Source organism: Carassius gibelio, chromosome B19 (assembly GCF_023724105.1).
Source record: "Carassius gibelio isolate Cgi1373 ecotype wild population from Czech Republic chromosome B19, carGib1.2-hapl.c, whole genome shotgun sequence".
Lineage (NCBI taxonomy): Eukaryota > Metazoa > Chordata > Actinopteri > Cypriniformes > Cyprinidae > Carassius > Carassius gibelio.
The window spans coordinates 28,227,955-28,246,225 of record NC_068414.1 but is presented as its reverse complement, the minus strand read 5'-3'; the positions used below and the strand labels follow the sequence as shown (position 1 = coordinate 28,246,225).

Genomic DNA, 18,271 nt, shown 5'->3' with positions numbered 1-18,271 from the left:
TTGTAGATGAGGTTTTTCTTTTCTTTTGTTCTTCTTTTTTTAAATTGTTAAGTGCTGCCTTTCTTGGCCAGGGACCATTTGAAAAAGAAAAATCTTCTCAATATGATTTCCCCTGGTTAAATAAAGGAATAATAATAATAATAATAATAATAATAATAATAATAATAATAATAATATAAATCTGTAAATATCATGGTGACTTTTCCTTTGATAGGACTTCTCTAAAAGTACAGACAAGCCTCGTAATTTGCTCTTTTACATTAAGTGTATTTTTACCGTTAACAGAAGTTAAAACATTGCCATGCCCCGTGTGAGGCTCGAACTCACGACCTTCAGATTATGAGACTGACGCGCTGCCTACTGCGCCAACGAGGCTGTGACGACAAGTTTTGCAAAGGCTTCTGGGAAAAATACGCGGACCAATACATTTCTCAGAACTTTTTTCATATTTTACTCAGCAGGAACGCAACAAATGATTAATTTTATTTTATTTATTCATTTTATTGAGGAAAAAGTGTGCTTTTATTGACTTGTTGTTGACGTAGCCTATATGTTGGCAAATATCTGTGCAAGCGGCGGTTGATTAGGCTCTGGCGACATCTAACGGGAGCAGGAGAAGCTCAGAGATACATGTTTAACATTTAGTTTAATGTAGCTCAGAGGGGACACTGATACATTTAACCTGCAGTTACAGATGCATAGATAATGTTTTGTTTTTAACGTAAAATGCTGAATACTGATCATTTAAAATTATTTTAACGAATGTAAAAATAGTCGAAAAGTGAAATTAAAACCGCCAGTAGGTGGCAGCAAGGGTCTGTTAATGTATAATGCTTCGGGGAAATGTATCGTAGTAAAAGTATACATTTTAATTAGGAAATGTAGTGGAGTAAAAGTAAAAGTTGGCTTAAATATAAAAACTCAAGTACAGATACTCCCCCAAAATACTATTGCTTCGTTACATTACACCACTGTATATGATAGTACATTAATTCCTAATGGCCTCGACATTATGAACATGATCAGAAATTTGCTTGAAAAAACCTTCTACACTCTGACTGCTAATTCATACCTTTTTATTAAGGAAAAAAAACTATATATTGGTATATTGAAGGTATACCTTCAATTTGTGTTACGCTTTACTTCTATGCTGTGAAATCTTTAATGAGTTTTATATGGTAAACTTAAGAATTAATAAATTTTGTATGATTAGTAATATTTCAGTATTAATTAAATTTTCCATAATCTATGTTCAAATTAAGAAGTAAACGGGCTTTTGAGATATGTTTATTTGTACATCTCTCAGTCATTCTTGTATTTCATTGCATTATATCTTTTCCCCCACAGTAAAAACCACCGAGATTTGATCAAAAAACATCATAAAACTAAACATTAAAATATCTAATTATTATTATTATTAGAATTAATAATATTAGGAAATAAAGTGACAACTGATATTACATGCATGTAGTAGTATTTTATGCTGTTATAAAATGAGCCATAAAAGATGAATGAATCAAATAAGATACAAAATATACAAACATGCATATTTAAAAAAATAAAAATAATAATATATATATATTTGTAACTAAAGGTTCAATAAACTGTTAAATGTAAAAAAAATACTGACTATTCTGTCATATGTAAGACTTTAAAATGTTAAACTGCATTAAACGGTTGATTTTTTATATTATCTGTTTACAGAATGATGCGCCATTATGCGCAAAGGCCAACAAAAATAAAAACTCAATCTCCCATGATGCCGTGCGTTTCCTCCGCTATCTCGCGCCTTTCCATCTTGTTCCACTCTAGAGCTCAGCGCCGTAGTTGTTGTTGTGGTATGTAATAATGGCGGCAGCAGGAGGCGGATTACCAGCCTCGGCTGTCGTAGCGAACGTAAACAGCTCCGCCACCGTTCGCTGCCGTTTCCCAGGTCGGCCATGGACATCTCGGAGCCTGCTGAAGACGGAGAAACGCTTTCACGTCGGTCGGGTGAGGACTGAAGACAGAGAAGGGCCGAGGCCCGTCGACGTTAGAGCTACGCTGAGAGAGGATTCGTCACTATCACGCTTGCTCGGGCTGGCGGAGAAACACCGGCGCCAGCGCGAGGCGGGATTCTGCACGAGTGGGAGCGATGAGGTGAGGAAAACCGTTAACGGTTATAGTACTAATGCGTAGCAAGAGCATCATCAGCGTGTCGCTGAGTTGCTGGTGTCAGTTCCTGCAGAGATGCGGCCACCTGATCATAGTGGCGCGGTCGTAAGCTTCACGGATTACAGAGATGGAGTCTCTGTAAAGCGTTTAAAAAGACGCCAGTCGTAACTTGGGCTTTTGCCGGGCGGTCGAGCTCTCGTGGCGAGTGTTTAACTCCGGTTGGTGGTGTTGCCGTGGCTACTGGGATTGTTTGCGGTTCAGTGAGAGCGTGGTATCCGCTGATTAGTTTTAAGGGAGTTTGTGTAAAGTTATAACTAGGCTTTGGGATCTAATGTCAGTGTTGTCTGTTTTTCTCAGTCAATAGTATTTGTTACATATTTAGTTCAAATGTTTGGGAGGCGTGGCGTGCATCTGGAATATGATACAGTTATTGTTTATCCATTCTGTCGCGAATCGTCTTTATAAGTATGGTTAAAATATGCAATGTTTCTAAGAAATCCTACATTCGTCAGCTAACAGTGTTTACAGACAAGTTAATTGTTTCATAGTCAGCTTATTAATCAGTCAAGGTGTGCTAGAAGTGTGGTTCAACTTCATTTTCATTCAGTAAAACGTTTAGTACGATAAGAACCGCTTAATTTGAATTGTATGTACTTAATTGTCTGAGTGTTTTTTTTCCACTTTTAATTCTGTTAAATAATAGACTAACCAGGTAAAGCCTGACATATAAAATGATACTGTAAAAAGAAATCTATTAAAAGTTTGCATATGTTTTGTGTCATTTGATATGTCGTTTTTTTATGGCTCATATTAGAAGAGGGAAAAAAACTTGAAATTTGGTGCAGATGTTATTTACATGGCAAAAAGTTAGATGGAATTGTGAAAGCTTGTAATTTAAATCAATTTAATTTTTAGATCCTTATAACTGACCACTGAGTTGTCAGTCAGTATCTTAGTAAGGTGATATGTATATGCTTATATTTTTATGATCAAAGCTCTTTTCAAGCTCCACTTGTGTACAATGCAATACAGTGATGATTTAGAGATGTAAAAATGAACAATGCTCAAAAGACCAGGCTGTATATGTGATGCTTATGTTTTAACATAAAACAGAACTAATCCATAACTATGGATAATAAAGTAAAAATTGTTTCTGTTCAGTAAATGTTATAATCTTGAAATATTATTAACTATATAAAAAATCAAAGCAAATTTATTATAAACTGAAGGAAGACATTTTTAGTATTATACTAAAAGATATTTTACAAAAAATGAATGAAATCCCAATTATAGGGCAGTAGGCATGTAAAACACTTAGTACAAAAGATTGTCTTTTTTGTTAGTGAGCAGCATCCCTGCTAGATTTTTTTTCTTTTATTACAAGGTATGTTTTCAGAAATTCCCTTAGCTAATGCAGTGAAACCAAAGCACTGAAAGCTTGAATGCAGTGTGATTCAAAGCTGAACCAGCACAGCTCATGTTGAGCTTTGACATCACACACCTTCTAGACTGATGCAATCCGAATCTGTGCTTTGTAATTCAGAGCTATCTGCAATCAGAGGACTTTCCAACATCATCCTTAACATAAAAAGGACAGTTGCGCTTGTGGATATGAAAAACTGGATTTTGGAAATACATGAGCAGGTGTAAGTAGCATTGAATGGTTAATGGTTGGTGATGCTTACATGTATTGATGTTTCCAAGTGTGGACATTTTTTTTCCTGAGCTGCTTAGACTTAAAGATTGAGTTTTTAATTTGTGTTGCACTTTGGAAATATCCTAATTTTTCTGATGTTATTAAGTTGTCACTTACCAGTTAATGCTCTCTTTGCACTTGGGTGCCTTGGTAATCTTTAGTAAAATGATACAATACATTTTAAAATGGTTTGTTTTGAGACTTGCCTGCTCTTATTTTCAGTTTGTTTTCAGTGCTTTTTTAAAAGCAGCTTTTGAGTCATAAGTGAAATTTGTTATGATAAAGTTGTAACTTTCAAAACTCAGAACCTCCTTCTCAGCTTATATTAATTTAGTACTGGGATGTGTGGTTTGTACTCTTCTGTGGAAGCATTTCTCACCACTCAGTCTTTTAGAGAAATGAAGCAGGGACCCCATGTTACATATTTTGTTGTTGTATGTGAAGCCTGGCCTATAAAAACTGATGCCTTTGATTATTTGTTCTGTATAATTCCAGTGTTATCAGTCAAGCAGGGGTTTTGTAGTCCTGCCTTCTGTCATTGTACTCAGCACTGAGTAATATAATGGACTGCATACATTCATTGAACTACTATTGGATTAGCCAGTGCAGAGAAAGAGAAAATTGTGTAAACAATCAAAATGTCCTGTTCCTACATAAATTAGATAAATTAGATTTTAGATCAATAAAATCGACTAACGGTCTAGGTCTACATGTGGTTTTGTGGTGTTATATTTATGTATCATTCTTTCTCAGGAGGGAGACTTCACAGGCTTTAGAGTGGATGGTCAATGGTCCACGAGTTCTGGACAAGGCTCATCAAGTGAGTGTTTCAGTTGTTTCCATGTCTAAGTATTTTGATGGTGTAAACCAGTGGCCTCAAACTCAATCACTCTGCAGAGTTAAGCTCCAATCAGCTCCAAATCACACCTGCTTGGAAGTTTCTAATGATCCTGAACAGCTTGATTAGCTGGATCACGTGTGTTTGATTAAGGTTGGAGCTAAATTGTGAAGAGCTATAGGAATTGAGTTTGAGACCAATAGTGTAAACGTATAACAATAATTTGGTCTCATTTGTCCTATGTGCTGTTTTTTATATTAAACTTGGTCATTCAAGCCAAAATGTATCCACTAAAGAAAAGTGTTTTTCTTGTGTCCTGACTTTTAAGGTTTAATTAGTGGGACTTGCTCACACAGTCATCACTATTTTTATAGTACACAATGTCAATTATTCTCTGATATTTGTGTTTTTCCGTATTTATTGGTTGATGTTGGCTGTTTGTCAGCTGATTGGCTGTATAATTGTGCATAAATTTATGCATGTTTTTACATTAAGATTACCTACGCTTAATGTTTATCTTTAGTAACAGTATTATTTTAAGCAACACTTAATTATGATCTTTAGCAGATTTTTAAATGGAAATATATTTTGTATACATGGTGTAATTCCTTAATTCTAGTTTTAGCTGCTTTATTTAAAATATAAAGAAATAATAAGTAAATATATAATAACATTTTAACAAAAGAGTTTAGTTTTTCAATTGAAATATCTAAATATCAAAATAATTATCTATTTTGATATCGATGCATCCCTAATTGAGAATAATTTATTCAGTAAAAATATACATTTAGGGTAGTACTATGATTAATTATATAGTTTATGCTGTCTTGCCTCTTGCTCTTAGTTATTGTGTTTATTAAAAATAAAAGGTTGTAATGTTTTTTTTAAATATATCTCTCTTTTAAAGGCAAAACCCTTAAACTGGCATCCTCACAGTTGAAGCCACCTTTGGCGCCAAATCTAAAATCAACACTATTGAAAAAACCTGATATGAAAGGCAAAAGATTTTCCAGAACCGACCAAAAATCTGTGAGGCCTAAAATGGTTATTAAATTGGCATCCAAGAAGGTGACCAAAAAGATCACGGAACAGTCACAAAGGCCATCTGTGGATAAAGATAAACCACTGAAACAGGGCAGCTCAAGTAAGAGAAATGGCAGGGTACTCGGGAACCAGAAAGAGGGAACAGCGGTCTCCTCAAAGACAGAAAATCATGAAAATGGTGATAGGGCTTTTGAAGAGGAGGAGATCACCGGAAGGGCAAAGGAGTGTGGTTCCATTAAAGTAGACAGACGGACGAGGCCGGGCAAATTAGTGTGGAGCTTAACACTGGTTAAAGGTAAAGAGCGAGCCACCAGAGTTAGAGACACCCAAAACCAAAGAGCTTCAGCAGAATATGCTAAGACCCACAGGAACAAGACAGAGGGAATGACTGCTAGTGATCAGGAAGGTGCTGTACCCTCAAAACCAGTGGCCAAACAGAGAAGGGGCAGAAGGACAGACATAAACAAGGAGCCTCTAGAATCTCTTGGTGATGCAGGACCTTCTTTTAGTGATAGTTTAAGTTCTTCCCGAAAGCAGCCTTTTGTTAGACTACAAAGAAAGTTACTGCAACAGGAGGTGCGCCGCAAAGTACCTCACAGTCCAGGACAGGCCCCTAGCATGCCAAGAAAGAGACAGCGACTTGCTCTAGAGACAGACTCCACACACGTGCTGCAGCCGGTGGAAGGACAGGAACAGGCAGTTGGAGAGATTGAGAGATCCAAGCCTGGAAGCCAATCTAAACAACCTAAACACCCCGCTAGACCAATTGTTAGTGCTCGATCTTCCCGGGTCATCAAGGTCCCGAAGAGGTTCATGGATGATGAGCGCATGTCTGCGCTTCCAGAACGAGGTTCCCCAAAGAAGCCAGCTCTTACTGAGATCCCGGTGGTTCTCGAGGAACCGAATATTGAGCTCCAACCCCTTCATTCTGGAAGCAAGCCGAAGACTGCACAAGAACCACTGATCCTAAACAACGATGAAAAGATGCGATCTCAGGGCGTCAAACCCATTTTGAGTTCCTATAGGCTATCTGGTGGTCCTCGCGGGAGGGGTAGGAGACTTGGCCAATCTGCAGACCACTATAAGATATACTGGAAATTGAAGAAGCTCACAGCATGCCTGACAAAACGAAGGATGGAGCGGATTGCCAGTGCAAGCTCCAAGCTAACAGAGGACGGTGCGATGGGAGGGATCCTTGATGTGGGAGGAAGAAAGTCTGATCTCAAATTGCAGGACATCTATTCTCCAGGAGTGGTGCCAAAAGTAACCATACATGTTGGGAAACTCTCTGATCAGATTCCGCTTGTATCTTTGGCAGAAGGCCCTGCTAAGGAAAACGGTAAGGCTTTTACTGTCATGATTGAGTATTATGCCACTAATAATACACAATTATTTGTAGACTACCTATTATGCAAGGAATGCACCTCAAAGTGCTTTAAAGTTTAAAATTTAGGTACTTTACATGCAAATGCAGTAATTCATATAACAAGATTAAAGATGAAATCAATGTTATTATGCTAATAAAGTAAACAACAACAAACCCACTCCAAATGTTTTGGTCTGTTCTTTTCTCCTCCTCCTAATCCTGAGGTAATTTGTTCCTTCAGTAGAGACTACCAGCCTTGAAGGCACCACTGAAACAACCGCACAAAGTGCCCAGATGATGGTGGAGCAAGGTGGAAACCCCCAGAGAATGAGTATTTCCAGGGCCAATAAGAGGATGTTCCACCTGCTGAAGAGAGCAAGAGTCCAACTGATTAAAATCGACCAACAGAAACAGCTCAAATCAGCTCAGGTCAGAATACAAACAGTGCTTTGTTGCATTTGTACAAATCACTGTGTATTTGACAAGTTCTGACAGTATTCATAAGATGGGTTTTGTTTTCAAAGACTCATTTAAGGATCTTTTAAAAGTTTAGCGTCAGTACAATTTATTTTTATTAAATTTTAAAATAGTATTTTATTCGGCAAAGATGCATAAAATTGATCAAAAGTGATAAAAACATTTAGAATGTTACAAAGGATTTTTCTTTCAAATAAATGTTGTTCATAAAAGAATCCTGACAAAAATGTATCACAGTTTTCACAAAAATATTAAGTAGCAGAACTGTTTTCAACATTAAGAATAATAAAACTAGGACTGGAGTAATTATACTGAAAATTTAATTCTAAAATATATTCAAACAGAAAATGTGTAAATTGTATTTTTTTTTACAATATTACTGTAAAAAAAAAAAATCCGCCTTGGTTAGCAACTTCTATATAAGAATTTTATTTTAAGGTGTGTTTGTTACAGTGTAATTATAGATTTAAGTTCTGAATAATATTAATTGACTAATTACTTACTCTACGGATTAGTTTAGGCTTACTTGCATGTGATTATGCATAATTGATTGATATTATAATAGTAAGAACATGTAACAGGGAAACCTTAAAATAATTTTTTAAGACACTGATAAACATATTAAGTCTTTTTTTTATCTTTGAGAATGCCACAGTTTTCTGTATAATTATAGTTATGATGGTGTTTATGCTCTGCAGATTCTGTCTAACTCTGTGAGAGTAAGAGAGCGATCCGCAGGAGTCATGCAGAGAGGCAGAAAGAGGGGGAAGAGAGTAGTCCCAGTTAACCCAGAGGGAGCTCCACAGGTATGCTTCAATAAAAAATATTGCTCTGCAGCTTTTTTTAGTTGGATCATGAGTTACCGTTATGCCCTTTTAACTCCATAGGAGCAATTGATTGGTGGTCCACGTATAAAGCATGTGTGTCGAGCAGCAGCAGTCGCACTGGGACAACCACGTGCCATGGTTCCCGACGACATTCCCAGGCTCAGTGCCCTTCCTCTTCATGAGAGAGAGGGGATCAATCCTTCACCTGCCGAAGAGGGTACACACCTCTCCTTTCCTCATTCTGTCCGCATCCGTTATAAGTGACAATTGCTCATGGAGACATCTGGGCTAGTTACAGTGTTATTGTAATGTATTCACACTGGGCTTGGAAACATAATATGTATGATTTCCTTTAAAGCTTTGTAAACAAATTGTAGAGAGGGTAGAATGATTTAAAAAATATATTCAATGTTAAATATAACCAATGAAAAATGTTATAAATATAGATATTCTGTTATAAATATTTATACATTCCAGAAAAAAATATTGTAAAACCTAAAAATATTTATTTTTTTATGTAATGTATAATTCTTAAAATATCTCTTTTTGGGACCATTTTCTATCTTTGCATTATTAATGCCCACTTGCATAGTATGTTTAGTATTATTTCAATTATTAGTAATTTAGTGTTATTGCATGCAATAATGTAATTCTTCATTAAACTGTTTAACTTTAACTTGATATTTGTGTAGCAGCAATGTTCTCGTACCTTTTTTAATATGTTAGCATGTAATGGCCAAAGGTTTTGTAATTAAGTAAATGTGAAAATAAAATGATCCTGGAGTGTGTTGCATTCATAATGCATAACACATGCAAACTGCATTGTGGACTGTATTTAAGATGCCTCCTAAGATTGTCTGAGGTTGTTTGGAGAGCTCACATAATGCACTACTGCACAAAAACATAAAAGTAAAAACACACAAATCCACATCTTTTTCCCTTAATTGAAAAATTAATTGGCAACATGTGATTGCAATTTAAAGTAAACAATCATTATCTAATAATAATAATAATTGTGAAATGCTTATGGTATTGTATCTAGGTAATGTCTAGAAGGCAGTGTTCACTTTGTTTCTTTCTAAACCTAAAAATTTTAGTTTTTAGTTTTAAAAAAACTCTGACATGCCCAAAATACCCTTATTCTCACATTAGATGCTTTCTTTTGTCTCTCTCTCCCTCTTCCATCTGCCCCTTCTGGCTCTTCAAGATGTTGCATCTCACTCAGAAGCTGAGAGTGAAGAATCTGTTGAGCCGAAGCTGACAATTAGACGCAGGTACGAAAGCACAGCCCTTGGCTGTCGGCTAAAACGCTGCTTGCGCTGCAAGGGCTGCAATCGGCTGGAGGACTGTGGGAGGTGTGTGTACTGTCTGGACAAGCCCAAATTTGGAGGACCCAACAAGAAACGACAGAGCTGTGTGTAAGTGAACGAATAGTGTCAATTACATGTTAGCAAATGGAGTAAACCTTTCCCAGCTTTTAAAGGGGTCACAGCATACATTACTTTTTTATATAATATAATTCCTTTAAAAAAAAAAAAAAAAAAAGCCTCTGTTTATCTGTTTTCAGTGTTTGATCCTATTTTTGGACTTGTTGTTCTAATTGTTTTAACAGCCTAAAGAAGTGTGTGCTGATTGAGCGGAACAAAATGAAACGATTTAACAAAGGTATTCTACTTGTCTATTTAAAATTGTAATAGTTCTTTTAGCAATTCATTATCAACCTCTCAGTGACTTGGGAATGCAAAATGTGAATACAGTGTATAAAGTGAATCAAATATATGTGATTTCAAATATTGCAGTTAAAACTACTGGGACCCACCAACATAAGCAGAAGTTGTTGTCTTGCCTTTTGGTTATTCGTGTATATTGCATGCGTTTTATTTGACCACCTCTCTTTGACGCAGTCCAGGTGAAGCGGCGCCGGCAATCAGTGGCCGAAGGCATGAACAGCAGTGAGGAAGAAAACCAGGAGGAAGGGGGAGATGATGGAGGAGGACAGGCCCAGTTCAGCCCCACTAGGAGGCAGCCCAGACGACAAGTCACTCCTCAGTCCTACAGAAAACTGCTGGGGTACGACTCCTCTGACACAGAGACACAGAGTGTCAGCTCTGAAAAGACAAAGGCCAGCGGGACCCAAAAGACTCAGTCAAGTGGTATGAATTTTATGTTAACACTTACAACCATATATTCATTGGACAGCTCTCAGTTTGTCTTTGAGTTGAGATATGTTGACCAAACCAATACTTTGAACTATTTTCCAGAAATGGCTACTTCTGTAACTGCTCCAGAAGAGGCAGCAAAGCAGAAACGGCAAGGGCTTTACAAAGCTTTTTGGGCCCAACGCAGAAATAAGGTAAGGTAACTCATCTCGATTTTGATGATCTCAAGATGGAAAAATGTCTGACAATTAATCAAGCTATAATCAATAATCAACCGATATATTTGGTCAAGGAATGCATCAGTTTGGCGGAAAAAAGTCTGTTTTTTTTCTATTTTTTTAAGCTCTGTGTTTGCTGGGGATTTTTGTAGGGCTGTACAATTTGTCCATAAATGTTGTAATAATAAAAATATAATGAATACAAAAATATAATATACAAATTACAAATAATAATATAAGAATTTGTAATTGTAGTATTTCACTGTAAAATAAAATCAGATTTTTTTTGCGGAATTATTAATTTTTTTACAGTATTTGAAAATGACAACTAACTTCTAAACTAACCAATTACTGTTTTATGATGAAAATGATACGGTTTTAATCCTTCACCCCCCCCCCCCCCCACAAATAATTCCATTCGGGTTGCATCTATCATTTTGGACATTCAATTATAGTGTAATCCAATTACTAAATCATATCTGGAATGTCATCCTCGTTAACTTCTTCATTTGGCAACATTCCTGATTCATCTCATGTCTTTCTCCATTTAAAAAAAAAAAAAGGCTTTTTACCCTGTTCCTAGATGCAGTTCTTCCTGTCTTTACACAACTACAGTATAACCATTTGTTCTAATCAGGTGTTACATAAAATTTCTGCCATTTTAAATAATTTTTTTCTTGAAAAAAATTTTTTGACATCAAAGAACTACTTGCTCATCACGTTCTGTCTGGTTTAGGACATTGTTGGACTAGTATTACTCTTGTCTTTGTTGTTCTGAACATCTACAGTTCTGATGGTGATGGAAATGCTTCCCTCTGCTGTCTGCCTTCTCATTTCTTCTCATGCTCTGTTTTGGTGATGGTCTTCCTCTTGCCTACTTTTTATCAAAACTTCTTCCTGCTTGTGTTGTGGTCCCACTATAATGCTGCTCCCCTCCATATACCCCCTATTCTTTTGGTTCTTTTGACATTCACACAGGAGCCACTTGAACCATCATCATCCTGGGATCCACCAGTACCACCCCACCATCCCTTCACCCCCACAGGAAGTCCCTGTTTCAAGCCTGGGCGCAGGCTGCAGTTGCGGCTGGAAAGGCTTCCAGCCAGTGTTGTGCAAGCCGGCCATTTGGGATTAGCAGTCCCGCTTACTGAATGCGACAGCACAAACTCACAGAAAGTGATGTGTGAAGTGGTGAAAGAGGAGCAACTTTTTACTCATTGCTCCTCTCTTGCTCATTCTCAGACTTCGGTGGAGCACACTCCGTCCAGTGTCCTGACTCCACAGGTCAATGGCTCCACCCAGAGGGGCAAGCTGTCACAGGGGACAATGAACAAGATTCGTGTGGACTTCAAGGTCAGCACTGAGATTTCAATGACTTTTCTATAAAACCAGAAGCTTAATTTTTTGGGTGTTGTGGTTAAGTTTTGATTACTCATCCAAAACACATGAAGAGTGAATTAATAGAATTCAGTTAGGACCTTATTAGCTGTTAAAAGTTTGGAATGATTACGATTTTTCTTATTTTTTTTTAGATTTGAAATGTTGTAATTTTAATTGTTTTTGAAAAAAGTCTCTTATGCTCCCCAAGACTGTAATTATTTGATTAAAAATCTAGTAGAAGCAGCGGCACAGCTCAAAATTTTGAGGTGATAATGGTAGGAGGACGATTTAATGTTAATAAAATTCACATTTCAGTTCATGTCTCAGTATGTGTATTTTTTTTTTTTTTTTTTTTTTTTTGTGTAATTTCACAGCTGAACATAACATAACATGTTACTGAAGTTGAAAAGCGCAGATTTTCTATTGCGAATGTGACGAATCTGCTGATGTAATTTCAACTGCTAGATGATCGAGAAGGGCAGAGGGAGGCCGGGGAGAGCTGAGCTTTCGTGCCTCCTTTGGTTAAAAAAAAGAAAATAAATTAGTCAATCAGCATCGATTGTTCACTTTCAGCGCTGAGGAGTGTTGAGAAAAGAAACCTTGCAAGGGAGGCTAGCCTTTCTTCTGGTATATCAACCAATCATCATAGAGACATAAATTATGATGATCTATATTAGTTTGAACGTCTCCCGCTGCACTGATAATGTGCCAAGTACATATGATGAGTAGCGATATTAAATATTTGATCACCAACAGATTTAATAAGCTGTCATTCAGACAGTGTGTATATATAAAATAAAGGGAGAACATGCCTAAGCTGGATATAGGCTAACGTTACAGCAGTCGGCTCTTTTAACACAAATTTGAAGGGATGGATGTTTGCTTCAAGTGATAGGCCAGGTAAGTGAAATTATATTATCTTGCCGTGTGTGTGGGGTTTTCTGACTAAAAGCAACCAAAAAAAACATTTTAAATTGGTTAAGCAATAGCAAATAATAATAATAATCGGCTGGGATCCCCAGAACAATACAGTTAGTGTGCCTTCCAGTGTTAATTTTGATGGGTATTTTTTTTTATCTTCAGACGAAATAGTCTGTTTACGTCTTTTATAGCTTTAGTTGACAAAGTCATTGCATTTTTGTCAACTTTTAGTCATTACTTTGTCAAGCTGCTGTTACCAGTATTTTATTTTGGTAGTTATTTTCTGTCTTCAAACAGATTTGCCTTTATAACAAACCGATTAAGCTTATGATAAATTTGAATCAAGCATTGAATTTGGAAAAACTTGAATAAACTAGGACAATTTTCATTTTTGGGTGAGCTATCCCTTTAATAGTAGTGAAAATGGAGCATCTTATAAAAATGATAGTTGTTAATGTTTAAAATCTTTTGTTCATTAACATTATAATGACACTGATAGGTAGGAATGCTGTCCCTTTATTAAAGCAGAATGCACGTAATTGTGACAAACGTTCATTTTTCACCCACCTGTTCACGTTTCCTTAATCCATGAACTGTATTTACATGATATATTCCACTCGAAAGACATTTGGAATGCTGTGTGTATTTGAGAGCTGAGAACTGACCGTGTGCTGTACATGAGAACTGAAGTAGTGGAGCTCGTGCGATAGCGAGCACTTCTATTCCGCCTATCCCATCTTCACTAACTTTAAGTTAATCGACAACGAATTGTGACCTTCAGGAAAAACTGGACTTCTGGTCACCTTATCCCTAACCTTTCGGGTGCTAAGGCCATTGTTTCAGATCGCTAGTTCGAGTTTTAGTAGTCTACCCATCCACTGCAGCTGCCTAACTGAGACTAGATATGCGAACGACCCATATCCAATTGCAATCAAGTGACAGGGACGCACATTTTTAAGGACAAGACAATATCCTATATCTATAAGGATGTATTTTGAATCGCCGGTAGTCTTCAAATAAGCTTATAGTCCCGCCTTCTTGTTAACGGAGAGGCCCAGGGGTCAGAGTTTGATATATAATTTTGACACAACAGGAAAAAAACTACAAATTTACTATGCTTGTTTCTTTTCATATATTTTGAACAGACAGTAGTACAAATTACACTTTTTTTTTTTTTTCAGCTAGATGTGAAAATACTAAATATTGTTACATTGTTAAATATATATATAATCTGCAGTACATGTATACATAAAAGGAATTAAGCATGCAACCATTTTTTCAGAACCAATCCAATTCCAAAAATTCTGAGGATCTGCCGATACTGATCCAATCCGATACCAGCACGGTTTTTTAAATCAATGTAGAATTTCTATACTTCTCTGTGTTGACCTGATCATCACTCTTTTGTGTTAATCACAATCTACTACATATAAACAACTTTACAATTTTAGTTTTATAAACAACTTTTTTTTTAAATAATTTTTATTATTTAATAAAAAATTTTTTATAAAGAACTTTACAATTATAATGAAAAATAACAAATGAAAAAATATACAATCATAATCTGACAAAAATACTAATATAAACTAGGTTAGTTGATAATTCAGCAGCAGAAGATACTCTAGATTCTAGAAAAATCATGGGTGTATATATATATATATATATATATATATATATATATATATATATATATATATATATATATATATATATATATATATATATATATATATATATATATATATAAATTTAATAAAATCTTGTGACATTTTATTTACAAATAAAAGTGAATAAATCTAAAATCTGGTAAAATCTTACACATTTCTCTTTATTGTTGTAAAATACATTCATGAAAAACAAGTATATATCAAATCTATATAGAAATCTAAAAGATATTTTTTTTAAATGTATAGCACAGTAATAAAGGCAGCAACATGTGATAGATAGGACAGAACAAGAAAGACTATTAATAATCTTTGATTGCGCAGAAAAGTATAATAATACTAAAGGCGCCAAAATAGAGTGCTTATGTGTATCCCGTGCGCAGAATGATGAGCTTGAAACAACACTGAGTCACAGTGCACAAGCTGTGTTCATCTTCAGTTCTCTCTTCACAGCAGTTCAGTCATTTGTACTGTTTGAGTAAATGAATTCCTCTGGGATATTGGATTATTTCGACTCCGAGGGAGTGTTGGCCATGATAAAAATTACATTTAATCCAGAATGCGGCAGCAAGATTAATTTTTAATGAGCTGAAAAGGTCATTGATAAACTCATTGATAAACCTCTGTTTATCAATTTGCATTGACAGTCGCAGCGGAAAGAAGAGTTTATGTGAACTTAAATTTATTGACTTCAATATTAATCTGTACCTCACACTGAACTATAGAACAGCTTCAGAACACTTGAAATATGTGCATGAAAATGTTTTGGGGCTTTATAATGTTTTTGTGCCTTTCATGGGGATCAGCGATAACACAGAATAGTACACGCACAATATCGGATTTGGATTGGTCTTGTCTGACCGATACTGGATCCGCAGAAAGTGCCAGTATCGGAGCCGATACCGATCCCGAGTATCGGATCTATGCATCCCTACAAGGAATATATTTTTTAAATATTTGATTTAGTTTACAGTTAAACAAGTAAACAAGGGGAGGGGAGAGTGCGACACAAAACGTAGCCTATATACATTTTTTGTGACGGGCTTAATTTGTTTAATGAAAGGAAACTCAAATTGACAAAGCGACATTCTATTTGTTTATTTTACAAAAGCACAATGTTTATTCATTGTGAGTGTAAACAAATAAAAGCAGCGATGCATTTTTAATAAGACAATGTGTTTAAAGTTGATTCTGCTGGTATAAGGAAACAGTTGGCGATATTTGAATTATTTCTGTTATTATTTCATTATGACAGTTGAATTATTCATATTTAAGAAATTTGAAATAATTTGACAATAGATTAAAAAAAACAAATTGTAAAATAAATGTACTTATACCTTAGATGACAAAGTATTTTTCTCAAATAAATATTTAATAAATATAATTAAAAGGAAGTAAACACTGTAATTAGCATGGCACTCAGTATTCTGGGAAGTTTGTTGTGCATTGGGAATCACATTTTTCAAATAAAACCAAGGTAACACTCATTTTACAGCACACAGTGAAAATGACATAAGCATGACCGTGGGCAAATGCATAAATCGCAGCATAATTTTAAATCACGTTTAAAGTTAAAACCATTCAAGTAACACGGACTGACCGTCACACAGCGAACACGTGATCATGCTGGATAAAAACAAGATCTCGCAGCTGGATTCGACAAAGTTTGCAAGGTTTGTGAAATTAAATATTCATTAGTCATTCAAAGATTTGTTTAAATGAAATTAATATTTGTTTAATGCTGATGGCAAATGAGAAAGTATTCTAATGTTTGCCTTTCTATTACTAATATTATAAATGCAAATATGGGCTTTTTTTTTTCCTCTGGTGATTTGTATTTGATGTCATCGAAGGCTACTTGGCATGTCCCGAAATTTAAAGCACCAGCACATGTAAACCATAATGGATTAGATAACATCTCATGTAAACAGTCCACTGAATCTTTTAATCGGAATGAATTTAATCAAAATGACAAAAAAAGTGTACATGTAAACGTGGCTAGTGCCAGTCACCAGTTGGCGGGTACAGCTTTTAAGAATTTTAACAATGCAATGAGGTGAATACAACAGTCAGTTTTAGAAGAGAATCGCTGTTTCTGACAAAAGCAAATGAAATAATATTTTCCAAAGAGAAGATCATCGTGATCAGCTGGTCTATCGTAAGCGACAAGAGCGAATCAAATAATAGGATACAAACGGACTGATAAGGTCGGAGCAGTGATGGCCAGCTTGTCCCTTGACACAGTTCTAATACGATTTTGCTGTTTCATTTCGGGAGATTTAACTTTGCATAACCCAAGAAAGTGCCGATACATTAATTTATTTCAGTAATTCAACTCAAATTGTGAAACTCGTGTATTTAATAAATTCAGTGCACACAGACTGAAGTAGGTCTAAGTCTTTGGTTCTTTTAATTGTGATGAATTTGGCTCACATTTAACAAAAACCCACCAATTCATTATCTCAACAAACTAGAATATGGGGACATGCCAATCATCTAATCAACTCAAAACACCTGCAAAGGTATCCTGAGCTTTCAAAATGGTCACTGACAATCATTGACACCCTTCACAAGGAGTGTAAGCCACAAAAATGGATTGCCATTAATTAAGCTGGCTGTTCACAGAGTGCTGTATCCAAGCATGTTAACAGAGAGTTGAGTGGAACAAAAAAGTGTGGAAGAAAAAGATGCGCAAGAAATCAATTCAAGAATTTTAGAGAGATTCACATGGAATGCACTGAGGCTGGGGTCAAGGCATCAAGAGCCACCACACACAGAAGTGTCAAGGAATTTGGCTACAGTTGTATTCTTCTTGTTAAACCACTCCTGTACCACAGACAAAGTCAGAGGCATCTTACCTGGGGTAAGGAGAAGAAGAAAATGGACTGTTGCCATTGGTCCAAATTCCTTTTTTCAGATGAGAGCAAGTCTTGTATTTCATTTGAAAACCAAGGTCCTAGAGTCTGGTGGAAGGGTGGAGAAGCTCATAGTCCAAGTTGCTTGAAGTCTAGTTTTAAATTTCTACACTCTGTGATGATTTGGGGTACAATGTCATCTGCCGGTTTTGGTCCATTGTGTTTTTTGAAAACCAAAGTCACTGCAACCATTTTAGCAAGAAATCTTGGAGCACTTCATGCTTCCTTCTGATAAACAACTGTTTGAACGTGCTGATTTCATTTTCAAGCGGGATTTGGCCAGTGAGCAACAGACTTTCATAATAATAAAAAAACTGTGTTAGCATGCGATTAAATAATTGCTGGCGTTAATCAATTAATGTGTTAATTGGCCAGCCGTTATATACTTGCCGAAACAAACTTTTATCTTTCTTTTTGTTGTTATTTTAACAAAAAATTTTTTTTACTTTATGCAGGAAGACTGTCACATCCAGAATGTGTGGTTGATGGGAGGATTGAGTATTCTCACTTCAGTCCCCATCATGCCCCAGTTTGTGTGTCTGCTCTGTGCCAGCAAAGGACAGCATGATGTAAGATCCATCTCCCATTACATCACTCAATATCTCTGAATCA

General features: G+C 35.9%; 1 protein-coding gene and 1 non-coding gene across 5 annotated transcripts in view; one reads left to right on the top strand and one right to left on the bottom strand.

The window, feature by feature from the left end:
- Positions 1-302: 302 nt before the first annotated feature.
- On the bottom strand, positions 303-375 carry trnam-cau (transfer RNA methionine (anticodon CAU)). The gene has a single exon. It is a non-coding gene; the product is annotated as a tRNA-Met (tRNA).
- A 1,413-nt stretch (positions 376-1,788) lies between these two features.
- The window catches only part of LOC127979018 (histone-lysine N-methyltransferase 2B), a 29,770-nt gene continuing 13,287 nt past the window's right edge, over positions 1,789-18,271 (top strand). For 2 of the 4 annotated variants that reach the window (XR_008158695.1, XM_052584110.1), the window contains exons 1-12: positions 1,789-2,139; positions 4,604-4,670; positions 5,596-7,071; positions 7,340-7,527; positions 8,274-8,381; positions 8,463-8,619; positions 9,610-9,820; positions 10,015-10,067; positions 10,307-10,555; positions 10,664-10,755; positions 11,758-12,132; positions 18,115-18,228. Coding sequence is in view for 3 of the 4 variants with exons in the window: in XM_052584110.1 (XP_052440070.1) it covers positions 1,849-2,139; positions 4,604-4,670; positions 5,596-7,071; positions 7,340-7,527; positions 8,274-8,381; positions 8,463-8,619; positions 9,610-9,820; positions 10,015-10,067; positions 10,307-10,555; positions 10,664-10,755; positions 11,758-12,132; positions 18,115-18,228 (3,381 nt within the window). In the remaining variant the exon portion in view is untranslated. The remainder of the gene's footprint in view (positions 2,140-4,603; positions 4,671-5,595; positions 7,072-7,339; positions 7,528-8,273; positions 8,382-8,462; positions 8,620-9,609; positions 9,821-10,014; positions 10,068-10,306; positions 10,556-10,663; positions 10,756-11,757; positions 12,133-18,114; positions 18,229-18,271) is intronic. The other 2 variants (XM_052584111.1, XM_052584112.1) reach the window with 2 other exon arrangements.